The 16,156-nt window shown below is 35.0% G+C and overlaps 1 protein-coding gene across 1 annotated transcript in view; it reads right to left on the bottom strand.

The window, feature by feature from the left end:
- LEKR1 (leucine, glutamate and lysine rich 1) overlaps window positions 1-16,156 on the bottom strand; it is a 209,108-nt gene that overhangs the window by 183,298 nt on the left and 9,654 nt on the right. The window contains exon 3 of the mRNA XM_043875221.1: window positions 2,399-2,613. Coding sequence (XP_043731156.1) covers window positions 2,399-2,613 — 215 coding nt within the window. The remainder of the gene's footprint in view (window positions 1-2,398; window positions 2,614-16,156) is intronic.

The following is a 16,156-nucleotide window of genomic DNA, read 5'->3' as shown; positions in this document are numbered from 1 at the left end:
CTCTTTTGTGACCCTATGGACTGTAGTCCACCAGGTTCCTCTGTCCATGGAATTCTCCATGGAAGACTACTGGAGTGGGTAGCCATTTCTTTTACTAGGGGATCTTTCCAACCCAGGGATTAAACCTGCATCTCCTGCATTACTGCTGACCCACCAGGGAAGCCCTTATAGGTGTGTCGGAACAAAAAATAAATAAATATTTTTAAAAGAACAATAAAAAATATGAAATCATAAATATAACTAATAAACAGATTAAAAGACTTACCAAAACAACAATACCATAAAAGTTTTAAATATATGTTGTTTTTCAACTTGCTTGAATCTAGGTTAGCAAAAGCCAGAACAAGTTTCTGTTGTTTGCAACCAAAATAACTTGACACAGAACCCTTTCCAGAATTCGGCATATTTTTAAAAAACTGATACCAAAAAAAAAAAAAATAAACAATAAGATAAACAACCATGAGAAAATATTAGCAATGTGTAAATAAAGTATAAGTCCATATTATATTAAAAACTCCTATACATAAACAAAAATGTAGAAATAGCACCATAGAAATTTGGATAATATATATGAACAAGTAATTCATAAAAGAAGAAATATACATATCTAATAAACATATGAAAAAAAATTCAACCTCACTAGCAATAAAGAAACACAAATTAAATAATCATGAAGTAACAATTTTTTTTACCAAGAAAAAAGTGAAAATTTGAGAAAACTTAAGAAGATTCCAATACTAATAAGATCTAAGAAAATGGTCACTTTATAAACTATTGGCCAAATATAAATTAACCCTGTCTTCTCAAAGGACAGTTTGGTATAATGTCCATCAAAATCTTAAATTGGCATTTACTTTTTTTTCAGCAATTTCACTTCCAGGAATTTATCCTATGGAAAAACATATGTACACAAGAATATAAATATAAATACTATGTGTAGTCATAAATACTGGAAATAATCTAAATGTTGAAAAGAGAAATGGTTCAGTAAATTATGGCATATTCTTAGTAAGGAAGACACTGTAGCAGTTAAAAATAAGAGAGATCTATATGTATTAACATGGAGTTATTTCCAGAATATAAAATTAAGTGGTAAAAGTCACACATACTTTTAATATGTTACTTATATTAAAAACTAGTCTATTAAAAAATAGTTTTAAAACTACGTAGCTTAAATACATTACATATATTTTTTAAAAATATCTTTAATAAAGCTTAAGGAAAAATGAAGGATCTAGAAACATACCCCAAACCATTAAAAGTAGTATTTTTTATTTCCAGTGAAAGAAAGTAATCAGAAGAATAAAAAAGGACCTTCTTGCATTTTCTATATATTTCTTTTGTTTTGTATGTTTATGTATTACACATATAATTATTAAAGAAAGCAAACTGTAAGAATAAACAAAAGAATCTGACAAGCAAAAACCCTCTGTATTTAAAATTTTAAACTAAATGCTTTAATTTTTCCACTCATATATGATTAAATACTTTTTCAGACCTGAAATTCAAGAAAACAAAACTTTCCTAGTAAAAGACTAAGAACTGATATTTAATATAATTATTTAAATTTGTAATAAAATTTAAGACAAGTACTTAATCCTAAGAGATTTAAGAAAACTTCTACTTTACAAGGACACAATGTTCAATATATTCATTTGTTCATTGTTTACTACAACAACTGTCGATATTTTAAAGTGGAAAAATATTCATTCGAAGGAAAAGTCACGAAACAACAGTAAAAATCCTTTTGTATGAGTGTCTATATAAGCTCAATGAGGTGTCTTCAGGCAGAATAAATTGCTGATTGCACTTGACCAGCATTAGGAACCCAATTTCTGATTTTACCTCCAACTTTATTGACTTAGAATCATGTGCCAGTTTTAATGTTTTGGCAACCTTTTCATAACATGAAAACCTTATTCTATAAATCTAAATAGTCAAGGACATCTAAAAAAAATATTAGATATAAAAACTACCAAAATTCACCTCATTTTTTATAAATAAAACTTTCTAATGATAAAATTAAGCTATAAATCTGGAGAAAAGTAAAAATCGACCCATCTCAACTTGTAGTTACTGAATTAATTCGTTTCTAGTTATTCAGACGGACAGAAGAGGCTGGCGGGCTGCAGCCCACAGGGTCACAAGTTAGTCACGACTTAGTGATCAAACCACCACCACCAGTTATTCAGATAGAAACATAAGCCTTAAAGGAATGTTCAGATTATATCTAGGAATTATGCTTAGTAACCAGTAATAATTAATGAACAAATTCAAATGTGTCAAGGTGTAAATTATACTTGATATAGAGAAATTCTAGAAAAACAAAAGTCAAATCCATTTTCTGTACTTTTTTACCAAACTAAATAAATGATAGAAAAGAATAACATACTCTAACCTTTCTGTTTTGGACTCATTGTCAATTTTGTACCGTTCAAAATCTTGGCTAAGAGACTGTAGTTTTTCTTGAAGTCTCTTTTCACGTTCTATACTTCCTTGATAAAATTTCATCTCTTTTTCCATCGCTTTTACTTTTTCTTCCATAGCCTTAAACTCATGTAGAATTAGATAGCTGACTCCACAGTACTTACAAACTTTTTCTTCAGGAGACATCTATAAAATAGAACATACATTTACTGAAATGATATTTTTTTATTTCTAAAAAATAAAGTTCAACTGAAGATGTTATTGCGACCATCTTGGTCAAATGAAGTAAACGTATATTGTGCTCTGCCATGGAGTAATAATTACAACACTTCATAAAATTTTTAAAAGTGGCATGATATTGACTCTTGACAAAATCTTGGAATTAGAGTAGAATCTTTCAGAGTAATAATTTCTCCATAGTATCTCTAAGAAAGATTTATATCTTTATATATCTTGAAATATCTGCCATAAAATAAAACTTTTTGATGAAAATATCTTTACAATTCTTGCTTTAAGATGAGTTTTCCCTGATGTGGGAAGAAATCACTGGCCTTTCACTGCCAACTGCACTGTGATCCTGGAGATGGCTCTTAGCTTATTCAGACTTCATTTTCCTCATTTATACAATTATGGCATGGGGCCAAATGAGTTCTAGTTCCTGTTTTAACATTTTATGATTTGCACAGAATTTAATATTCTGTCATAAAACCACAAATAGAAGAAACACTTTGAACTTAATCTCTTCTCCCTAAATCAGTTCTTTTCCCCCTCAGGTAGGTATAGTTATACCTATTTTACAGATAAGAACATAGGGACTTCTGAATTTAAATAACCATCTGATAAGTGGAGAGGCTGACATTAAACCCAAGTCTATTTTAAAACCATCACTTATGCCTGTAATCATTTGTATCATATTTATCTACCATGTGAATGTCTGCTAAATTCTCTTACTTCCTTCAGATAAAATGCTCATATATCTTTGGCCAGATGCAGGGAGTGAAAAAGAATTTTAGTGAAGTCAAGAGAGACATAATTCTTTTTTCTGTATCAAGTATACAAATATTCCTCAAGCAGCCTCTACCTGTCTTGCTTTTCATAAAGATAAGAGAGATTCATTAAATATTTGCTTCAGGGCACTAAAACGAAAGCAACTCTTGGACTATACAAAGAATGCTTACTCTTAATGCAACTTTGTTAAGACTATAGAAACCGCTCCTATAACTAAGAGTAATGCCACCATACATGCCTATCAATGCCATCTACCATATGCACCTATCCATGCCATTATAAAAGAGTTACTTGAAACAAACTAATAATAACTTTTATAGTTATTTTCATTTAAACAATAAAAATTTCAAATTAAAAACTATGATATAATACTACAGGATACAGATGAATGACTACATCAGTCATCTAACTGCGACTGAGACCAAATTTATAGATTTATGAAACAAGTTTGAAAGAAATCATAAAGATAACCTGGCTCAAGCATGGATGTATTCACTGAGACACATAAGATGTTATCCAGAGTCTATCTCAGCACTCAAAAATGACGGGAAACTACTTTGTAAAACAGCCTGTTTCATCTTCTGATGGTTTTGTCTACGAGGGAGTTCTCTCTCATGTTGATCCCAAATCCGCTTCCCTGGAGCATCCACCAGTCCGAGACCACCTAGCAACCATAAGGAATAACCAGATCTTTTTCTAATATTTAAAGATGGCTACTAGGAACACGACATATCTTTTAATTCTTTAGGTCAACACTTCCAATCCCTTCAGCTATTTCGCATAATGACATGGTTTTGAATTTCTTTCTCAGTCTAGATAATTTTGTCTAAATGTGTTCCAGTGTACTATATCTATTTCAAAGTATGGAGTCCAGAATTGAATACTACTGTTGGTCTCACTAAAGCAGAGTAAGTAAGAGTGGACCTGTATTTCCCTCATTATAACATCTCATTAATAATACCATTAGTAACATCATTTAATACAATCAGATCACAATGGTCTTCTGTATTTTTACCAATTATATGTTGCTATTATATACTATAACTGGCTTTTATGTTAAATAAAACCCCTACCCAAAAACACACTGCAGTGTAAAACCATGTCCCATTATACTGAATATACCAAGCCATTCCTTCCCACTTATGTCCCCTTTTGTAGAGAATCCACCTTCCATAGTCCTGGCTACTCTGGTAATATGACTAAAACCCCCTCCAACAATCCACCCTAGCATGGCGGAATGATGAATGAAGGTTGGACATCTGACCTAGAAGAACCAAGTCCTGAGCTGGGATGAGCCAGTTGAGACTATAAGTGTTGAAGACCAGGCAATTAGGACATCTTTAGCACAGCCAGAATATATAAGGATTACATGCAAGATACAGAGTAAGCCACATTACTGGGATGAGAGAGAAGAATGAACAAACACACAGAGAGAAGATGAGAAAAAGACACTGCAGATCCAGTGTAAGAGAGAAAGAAATTGGAACCAGACACTGTCTCATACCCAGCGACCTTCCACTTCCTTACTTCAGTGCCTGCTTTTATCTTACTTACCTGACTTACCTTTTGGAATCCATACCCAATATTCTTCCGCTATTCTCACTTTTCCCCCTAAAGCTACCTATTCCTTACAACCAATAACCCTCATTCTCTTTTGTGAGCATTTAGCTTTTCAGATGCAAGTTCAGAAAAACAAATATAATTGTAAATATAAATAAATAAATAAAATTTTAATGTATATACATATACATATGTATGTATGTTTTAGACTCAAACTTTACTTAAGTGATTTTGTATCCAGAAAATTCTAAGCTTTGTATCTTCTGCAAAACTGATTCTGGCAAGTTGTTTTATCCATCTAATTTATTGATAAAGAATGTTGAATATAAGTTCTACCCTTAATATAAGGTTAAGGGTAGAACTCTATAGCATGTCATATCTGCTTGGTTTGGTCTGGGGGTGGTTTAGCTGCTAAATCATGTCCAACTCTTGCAACACCATGGACTGTAGCCCACGAGGCTCCTCTGACCATGAGATTCTCCAGGCAAGAATATTGGAATGGGTTGCCATTTCCTTCTCATATCTGCTTGGTTAATACTAATCCATTATTCAGCACATTACAATGATTCAACTGGTTACTAAACAACCCAATGACTTGTGTAACCTATCTATATTTATTCATATGGCCTTTAGGAATATTAAGACAAACTTTGTCAAATGCCTTCATAAATTCCATATATTCTATGTCAACTATAGTTCCTAAATCTAGTGACTCCGCACAAAATGGAATGGCAAAGCCTACATGCTGGTTCTGTTCAAGAACATAAAATTGGCTCAAGAGTTATTGTCTTCTCTAACATATGCTCACAAATTGCCCTTTAATATAGTCCAGAATCTTGTCTGGGAGTTCACTAGTAGTAATTTATGGTCATTCTATACATGGAATGGTATTTGTATGTTATCCTCTTATTCACTACATGTTCTCAAAGATCACCAAGAGTGGCTCTGCAATCCTATTGAAATATACTATGATAAAGGACAGAAATGGTATGGACCTAACAGAAGCAGAAGATATTAAGAAGAGGTGGCAAGAGTACACAGAAGAACTGTACAAAAAAGATCTTCACGACCCAGATAATCACAATGGTGTGATCACTCACCTAGAGCCAGACATCCTGGAATGTGAAGTCAAGTGGGCCTTAGGAAGTATCACTATGAACAAAGCTAGTGGAGGTGATGGAATTCCAGTTGAGCTATTTCAAATCCTGAAAGATGATGCTGTGAAAGTGCTGCACTCAGGATGTCAGCAAATTTGGAAAACTCAGCAGTGGCCACAGGACTGGACAAGGTCAGTTTTCATTCCAATCCCTAAGAAAGGCAATCCCAAAGAATGCTCAAACTACCGCATAATTGCACTCATCTCACACGCTAGTAAAGTAATGCTCAAAATTCTCCAAGCCAGGCTTCAGCAATACATGAACCAAGAACTTCCAGATGGTCAAGCTGGTTTTAGAAAAGGCAGAGGAACCAGAGATCAAATTGCCAATATCTGCTGGATTATCGAAAAAGCAAGAGAGTTCCAGAAAAACATCTATTTCTGCTTTATTGACTATGCAAAAGCCTTTGACTGTGTGGATCACAATAAACTGTGGAAAATTCTTCAAGACATGGGAATACCAGACCACCTGACCTGCCTCTTGAGAAACCTATATGCAGGTCAGGAAGCAACAGTTAGAACTGGACATGGAACAACAGACTGGTTCCAAATAGGAAAAGGAGTACGTCAAGGCTGTATATTGTCACCCTGCTTATTTAACTTACATGCAGAGTACATCATGAGAAACGCTGGGCTGGAAGAAGCACAAGCTGGAATCAAGACTGCCAGGAGAAAAATTAACCTCAGATATGCAGATGACATCACCCTTGTGGCAGAAAGCAAAGAGGAACTAAAAAGCCTCTTGATGAAAGTGAAAGAGGAGAGTGAAAAAGTTGGCTTAAAGCTCAACATTCAGAAAACTAAGATCATGGCATCTTGTCCCATCACCTCATGGGAAATAGATGGGGAGACAGTGGAAACAGTGTCAGACTTTATTTTTTCAGGCTCCAAAATCACTGCAGATGGTGACTGTAGCCACGAAATTAAAAGACGCTTACTCCTTGAAAGGAAAGTTATGACCAACTTAGATAGCATATTAAAAAGCAGAGACATTACTTTGCCAACAAAGGTCTATCAGGTTAAGTCTATGGTTTTTCCACTGGTCATGTATGGATGTGACAGTTGGACGGTGAAGAAAGCGGAGCACTGAAAATTGATGCTTTTGAACTATGGCGTTGGAGAAGACTCTTGAGAGTCCCTTGGACTGCAAGGAGATCCAACCAGTCCATCCTGAAGGAGATCAGTCCTGGGTGTTCATTGGAAGGACTGATGCTGAAGCTGAAACTCCAGTACTTTGGCCACCTCACATGAAGAGTTGATTCATTGGAAAAGACCCTAATGCTGGGAGGGATTGGGGGCAGGAGGAGAAGGGGACGACAGAGGATGAGATGGCTGGATGGCGTCACCGACTCGATGGGCATGAGTTTGAGTAAACTCCAGGAGTTGGTGATGGACAGGGAGGCCTGGCGTGCTGCGATTCATGGGGTTGCAAAGAGTCGGACATGACTGAGTGACTGCACTGAACTGAACTGATCAGTCCCCAGGAATATAATTCATCCAGGTCAAGAGACCTGAACTAATACAGAACATATGCATATTTTCTTACAGTCCCTCTGCCCATCATGAGTTTTGGTTCCTTCTCATCAATTTAAAAATTCTTACTCTAAAGAACTTTCATCCTTAGCCTATTAATCACAGTTCTTTCCCTGTTCCTGGGGAAATGCCGTGTCCTTATTTTAAAGAAAACTCTTGCTGGATAGAGCTTATTTGCAGCCTGATGTAAACATATCATATAAACACAAATCATATAAACTTCAAATTGTGAAAATTATTAGAATGTTATTCCACCATAGCAAGCATGGTGGGAAAAGCTGAAATAAGTGAAATATACATACTATAAAACAGGCCTCTAGATGTTCAGTATAGGAAGCCAAAATATGATATTTACTATAATCTAGGAAACAAAACAATTATAAAATAAATAATAAATCCATAAGAATAGTCTCTAGGTTTCATTTAGTACAACCTAAGTCACTGATGATCTACATGAAACAAGCATACTGAACAAAGGTTTCAGTGCTATTAAATTGTAAACAGTTTTTGGTAAGTAAAAGTGCAACAGTAAAATATAATAACACTTTCAAACTCTTTGTATAGGCTAATTACTTAGGACATTTCTGTGAAACTTGAGAAGATATGAAATACTATAATTATGTTCCCAAATGAAGTAAGTAAACCTTAGCTGTTTTTTGTGAAATATAATTTGTGCTTCATTCTTATAACTTGGTGTTGTATCATGTCGTTTTGTAAGTAAAATAACGACATGTTGTCATTCTTGAGAAAAGAGCTATCATTAGCAGGATGTTTTTGCTTTTTACAAGATGCATTTTGGAGGAGGCATCAACAAATGCAGTATATTAAACAAATGCGGAGCCATTTAAAATAAATTGTAAACTATACTTCTCAAATGCAATATTTGTACTTTTCAAATTACAGTTATTTAATATAAAATGATGCAAATTTTTTAAAAGGTTAAATTAGGCTTCAGATCCTTTCCAAAGCTCCTAACTATGCTTCAAGTGGAAAAACCACTCAGTAACCTCCTAGTGCCCAAGTGAGGCATCCTCTGCTCAAAAAAATTGTTCTCCCTTTCTTTCCCCACCCATTCCATGCTTTCTATGTTTGCATAAGGAAGAAAGAAATAGGAAAAATTTCACTGCTGCAAAAATGACAGCACATATAAAATGTTAACCTTTCTAATAAGTTTTACATTAAAAAAAGATACCTTTACTCAAAACAATGAGTGTCTAGCTAGTGAATTTCATTCAGGAGAAACATTTTGAGACAGAACAGAGGACCTTTTGAGTCATTAGTAACACAGACCGCCTGACCAGTTCATAAGGCCATCAAAACCCTTCCTTTCAATAAGTCAACTGGCAGTACTACCAACTTAAAAACCACTTTGGTAAAGACCATCTACCCAAAACCCCTATTTCCAGCAATATGCACTTTTCTAAGATACAATCAGTACTGTAATGTTCTCAAATTTATACGAAAAGGCAAAGGAACTAGAAAAGCTAAAAGAGTACTGAAAAACAAGAATAAAGTGGGAAAAGTATTTTACCTGATTTCAAGACATAGTATTGCTACAGTAATCAATACAACATGGTATTGGTCAAAGGACAGACACATAGATCAAATGGAATATAATAGAGAACCCAGAAATAGATCAACATAAATATGCCAGACTGATTTTTGGCAGAGGTATAAAAGCAATTCAGTAAAAGAAAAACAACCTTTTTAGCAAATGGTCTTGGAACAATTGGATACCCATAGGTTAAAAATAATAATAAAAATAAAAAATAAAAGGATTTCAAACTAAACCTCACACCCCATTAACTTAATTAACTTACAGTGGATCATGGACTAAAATGAACAACATAAAAATATGATTTTAGAAGAAAAAAGCCTAGGAAGAAATCCTCAGGATCTAAACTAGGCACAGTTTCTACACTTGATACCAAAAGCATGATCTATAGATGGAAAAACTGATAATCTGAATTGCAAAATTTTAAACTTTTGCTCTGTAAAACACTGTAAAGAGGGTGAAATGACAAGCTACAGATTTGGAAAAAGAGATTTGCAAGCCACATATTTGACAAAGGACAAGTACCTAGATTATATTAAGAACTCTCAGAACTCAACAGTTTAAAAAAAAATTAAATTAGAAAATGGTTAGGAGATATTTCACCTAAGAGGACACACAGATGCCAAATAAGCACATGAAAAAAGTAGTCAATATAATTAGTCATTAAGAAAATGCAAATTAAAACCACAATAAGCTACCACTGCACACCTATAAGAAAGATTTTAATAAAAATTAATGACAGTGGCACAATATATTTAAAGTGATAAAGGGGGAAAACATGCAACCAAGAATACTCTATCCAGGAAGGCTTTCATTCAGATTTGATGGAGAGATCAAACATTTTATAGACAAGCAAAAGCTAAAAGAGCTTAACACCACCAATCCAACTTTATAAGAAACGTTAATGTGATTTCTATAAGTAAAAAAGAAAAAAAGGCCACAACTAGAAATATGAATATTACAAAGGGAAAAAGCTCATTGGTAAAGGCAAATATATAGTAAAGAAAGGAAATGAACCAGAAATAAAGCTTGTAGAAAGGTTAAAAAACAAAAGTACGAAAATCATCTATACCCACAATAAGCAGTTAAGATATACACAAAACAATCAGATGTAAAATGTTGTCTTAAAAAGAGTACGAGTGAGGGGTGGAGAGTACCAATGCAAGCATGTTAAAATACATTTGAAATTAAGAGGTCAACAATTTAAGACTATATATATATATGTGCTGCTGCTGCTGCTGAGTCGATTCAGTCGCATCCAACTCTGTGCGACCTCATAGATGGCAGCCCACCAGGCTCCTCCATCCCTTGGATTCTCCAGGCCAGAATACTGGAGTGGGTTACCATTTCCTTTTCCAATGCACGCACGCATGCTAAGTCGCTTCAGTTGTGTCCGACTCTGTGCGACCCTATAGACAGTGGCCCACCAGGCTCCTCTGTCTAAGGGACTCTCTAGGCAAGAATATTGGAGTGGGTTGCCATTTCCATATATATATATATACATAAAGAATCTGCCTGCAATGCAGGAGACCCGGGTTCGATTCCTGGATCAGGAAGATCCTCTGGAGAAGGAAATGGCAACCCATTCCAGTATTCTTGCCTGGAGAATCCCATGGACAGAAGAGCCTGGCAGGCTACAGTCCATGGGGTCGCAAGAGTCGGACATGACTTAGCAACTTAACTAACTACTCTCTCTCTCTCTCTCTCTCTCTATATATATATATATATATATGTATATATATATAGTAGGGTTTCCCTGGTGGTTCAGAGGTTAAAGCGTCTGCCTCCAATGCGGGAGATCTTTCGATCCCTGGGTTGGGAAGATCCCCTGAAGAAGGAAATGGCAACCCACTCCAGTATTCTTGCCTGGAGAATCCCATGGACGGAGGAGCTTGGTAGGCTACAGTCCACATGACATATATATATAGCTATATATAAGCCTCGTGGTAAACCACAAACCAAAAATTAATAATAGATGCAAACATACACACACAAAAAGGAATCCAAACACAGCACTATAGATAGTCAACAAACCACAAGAGAAAAGAACAAAAGAAGAAGAAAGGAACAACAAAGATCTGAAAAAACTTAACAAAATGCCAATAAGAACATAGACAGCAATAATTACTTTAAATATCAGCCAGTTCAGTTTAGTTCAGTCGCTCAGTTGTGTCCGACTCTTTGCAACCCCATGAATTGCAGCACGCCAGGCCTCCCTGTCCATCACCAACTCCCAGAGTTTACTCAAACTCATGCCCATCGAGTCGGTGATGCCATCCAGCCATCTCATCCTCTGTCATCCCCTTCTCCTCCTGCCCCCAATCCCTCCCAGCATTAGGGTCTTTTCCAATGAGTCAACTCTTCATGTGAGGTGGCCAAAGTACTGGAGTTTCAGCTTCAGCATCAGTCCTACTTTAAATATAACTGGATTAAATGCTCCAATCAAAACACCTGGAGTGGCTCAGTGGAAACAAAAACCAGATCCATATATATGCTGCCTACAACAGTCTCACTTCAGACCTAAAGACACAAACAGAATGAAAATGAAGGATAGAAAAAGGTATTCATTGCAAATGGAAATCAAAAGAAAGCCAGGCTGGCAATACCTACACAAGATAAAATAGGCTTTAAAATAAAGAATGTTACAAGAGACAAAGACATTAAATGATCAAGTGCTCAATCCAAGAACATATAATAATCACAAATATACATAAGCCCTAATATAGGAGCACCTAAATATATAAAGCAAATACTAACAGATATAAAGGAAGAACTTGACAGTAATACAATAATAGTAGGGGATTTAACATCACACTTACATCAAAGGATAGATCATCCAAGCAGAAAATTAATCAGGAAACCCTGGCCTTAAATTACAATAAACCAGAAGAACTTAATAGATATACATAGAACATACCATCAAAAAGCAGTAGAATATGCTCCTTTTCAAGTGCCTGGAAACATTCTCCAGGACAGTTCACATACTAGGCTACAAAACAAACCTTGGAAAATTTAAGGAAACTGAAATCATATCAAGTGTCTTTTCCAACCACAATACTATGAGACTAGAAATCAATTACAAGGGGAAAAAATGCAAAAAAAAAAAAAAAACATGTGAAGGCTAAAGAATATGCTACTAAACAACCAATGGTTCACAGAAGAAATAAAAAAAGAAATTAAAAATTACTTGAAAAAAGAAATTAAAATTTTCTTTTAATTTTAAAAAAGATTAAAAATTACTTTGTAATTAAAAATCACAAAAATTAAATGAAAATGAAAACAAAAGGACACAGAAAAAGAGGGCAGTTTATAGAAATAAAAGTTTAACTCAGGAAACAAGAAATATCTCAAATAAACAACCTAACCTTACACCTGTCTAGGTTGGTCATAACTTTCCTTTTAAGGGGTAAGCATCTTTTAATTTCATGGCTGCAATCACCATCTGCAGTGATTTGGGAGCCCAGAAAAATAAAGTCAGCCACTGTTTCCCCATGTATTTGCCATGAAGTGATGGGACTGGATGCCATGATCTTAGTTTTCTGAATGTTGAGCTTTAAGCCAACTTTTTCACTCTCCTCTTTCACTTTCATCAAGGGGCTTTTTAGTTCTTCACTTTCTGCCATAAGGGTGGTGTCATCTGCATATCTGAGGTTATTGATATTTCTCCCAGCAGTCTTGATTCCAGCTTGTGCTTCATCCAGCCCAGCGTTTCTCATGATGTACTCTGCATTGAAGTTAAATAAGCAGGGTGACAATATACAGCCTTGATGTACTCCTTTTCCTATTTGGAACCAGTCTGTTGTTCCATGTCCAGTTCTAACTGTTGCTTCCTGACCTGCATACAGGTTTCTCAAGAGGCAGGTCAGGTGGTCTGGTATTCCCATTTCTTTAAGAATTTTCCACAGTTCATTGTGACCCAAACAGTCAAAGGCTTTGGCATAGTCAATAAAGCAGAAATAGATGTTTTTCTGGAACTCACTTGCTTTTCCAATGATCCAGCAGATGTTGGCAATTTGATCTCTGGTTCCTCTGCCTTTTCTAAAACCAGCTTGACCATCTGGAAGTTCTTGGTTCATGTATTGCTGAAGCCTGGCTTGGAGAATTTTGAGTATTACTTTACTAGCGTGTGAGATGAGTGCAATTGTGCAGTAGTTTGAGCATTCTTTGGGACTGCCTTTATTAGGGACTGGAATGAAAACTGACCTTTTCCAGTCCTGTGGCCACTGCTGAGTTTTCCAAATTTGCTGACATCCTGAGTGCAGCACTTTCACAGCATCATCTTTCAGGATTTGAAATAGCTCAACTGGAATTCCATCACCTCCACTAGCTTTGTTCGTAGTGATGCTTCCTAAGGCCCACTTGACTTCACATTCCAGGATTCTGGCTCTAGGTGAGTGATCACACCATCATGATTATCTGGGTCATGAAGATCTTTAACAGTTCTTCTGTGTACTCTTGCCACCTCTTCTTAATATCTTCTGCTTCTGTTAGGTCCCTACCATTTCTGTCCTTTATTGAGCCCATCTTTGCATGAAATGTTCCCTTGGTATCTCTAATTTTCTTGGAGAGATCTCTAGTCTTTCCCATTCTAATGTTTTCCTCTATTTCTTTGCATTGATCACCGAGGAAGGCTTTCTTATCTCTCCTTGCTATTCTTTGGAACTCTGCATTCATAATAGGTACAAAATCTTGACAAAATTCAACACCCATTTATGATAAAAACTCTCACAAAGTGGGTATAAATATAACATACCTCAACATAATAAAGGTCATGTATGACAAGCCCAAAGCTAATGTCATAGTCAACAGTGAAAGCATTCCCCTGATATTAGGAATAAGACAATGCCCATTCTTGCCAATTTTATTCAACATAGTACTGGAAGTCTTAGCCACGGCAATCAGGTAAGAAAAAGAAATTAAAGAATTCTAATTGTAAAGGAAGAAATAAAACTGTCATGGTTTGCAAATGACACAATATTATCAATAGAAAATCCTAAGGATACCACCAAAAAACTCATGAATGAATTCAGCAAAGTTGCAGAATACAAAATGAATGTATAGAAATCTATTGCATTTCTATATACTAACAATAAACTATCAGAAAGAGAAATTAAAGAAACAGTCATATCAAAATTAACAAAATTAACAAAAATTAACAAAAATTAAAAGAACAAAATTAACCCAGGAATAAACCTACCTGAGGATGTAGGGAAAACTATGAGACACTGATGAAAGAAACTGATGATGAAACAAGCAGATGAAAAGATATACCATGTTCATGGACTATAAGAATATTGTTTAAATGACAATACTACCAAAGGCAATCTTCATATTCAATGCAATTCCTACCAAAATATCACTGGCATTTTTCACAGAACTACAACAAACAGTTTTATAAATTGTGTAGAAATACAAAAGACCCTAAATAGCTAGAATAATACTGAGAAATAAGAGAACTAGAGGTATCATGTTCCCGGACTTCAAACTATAATGCAAAGCTACAGCAATCAAAACAGTATGGTTCTGGTACAGAAGCAGTGAACAAGCAGACACACAGATCACTGCAGCAGAAGAGAGGGTCCTGACACAAACTAACACACTTACAGTCAATTAATCTACTACAAAAGTGACAAGAATATACAGTAGAAAACTGGATAAAAGACAGTCTTTTCAATAAGTGCTGTTGGGAAAATAGGACAGTTACATGTTAAAACAAGAAACTTCAACATTTTCTAACACCATATACAAAAATAAACTCAAACTGGATTAAAGACCTACATGTAAGACCAGAAATCATTAAACTCCTAGAAGAAAACAGACGAAAACTCTTTGACATAAATCATAACAATATTATTTGATCTTTCTTCTAAAGCAAAGGAAACAAAAGCAAACACAAGCAGATGAGAATTAATCAAGCTGAAAAGCTTTTGCATAGCAAAGGAAACCTTCAACAACAACAAAAAGACAACCTATGGAATGGGAAAAATATTTGCAAATGATATGACTGATAAGGGGTTAATAATGAAAATACAAACAGCTCATAGAACTCAATATAAAAAGAAAATCCAATTTAAAAATAGAAAACCTGAATAAATCTTTTTCCATGGAATACATACAGATGGCAAATAGGCACTTGAAAAGATGCTCAACATTGTTAATCATCAGAGAAATGAAAATTAAAAATCACAAAGATATCATCTCACACCTATTAAGAATGGCTAACACACACACACACACACACAATTAACAGAAATGGGTGAAGATGCAGGGAAGAACAAATCCTCAGACACTGTTAGTGGAAATATAAATTGGTGCAACCACTTTTGCAAACAGAATGGAAGTTTCTCAAAAAAAAATCCCTAAAACTAGAACTACCATATGATACAGCAATTCCAGTCCTGGGTATATATCCAGATAAAAATGAAAATACTGATTCAAAAAGATACATGCACCACAGTGTTCACAGCAGCATTATTTACAATGACCAAGATATGGAAACAACTTCAGTGTCCATCAACAGATGAACAGATAAAGAAGATGTGAATGGAATATTACTCAGCCATTAAAAGAATGAAATTTTGCCATCTGCAACAACAAGCATGGACTTGAAGGGCACTATGGTGAGTGGAATAAGTCAGACAAAGATAACTATTATATGATATCACATATATGTAGAATCTAAAAAATACAAACTACTGAATATACCAAAAAGGAAACAGAATCACAGATAAAGAGAACATGCTAGTGGTTACCAGTGGGGAGGGGGAAAGGAAAAGGGGCAAGTTAGGGGTAGGGGATTAAGAGGTATAAACTACTATATATAAAATAAATAAACCACAAAGATATATTATAGAGTATAGGGAAAATAGCCAATGTTTTATAATAACTATCAGTGGAATATAACCTTTAAACTTGTG

This window comes from Cervus elaphus, chromosome 19 (genome assembly GCF_910594005.1).
Source record: "Cervus elaphus chromosome 19, mCerEla1.1, whole genome shotgun sequence".
Classification (NCBI taxonomy): domain Eukaryota; kingdom Metazoa; phylum Chordata; class Mammalia; order Artiodactyla; family Cervidae; genus Cervus; species Cervus elaphus.
The sequence above is the reverse complement of the archived record's forward strand: the minus strand, read 5'-3'. Positions and strand labels throughout refer to the sequence as shown.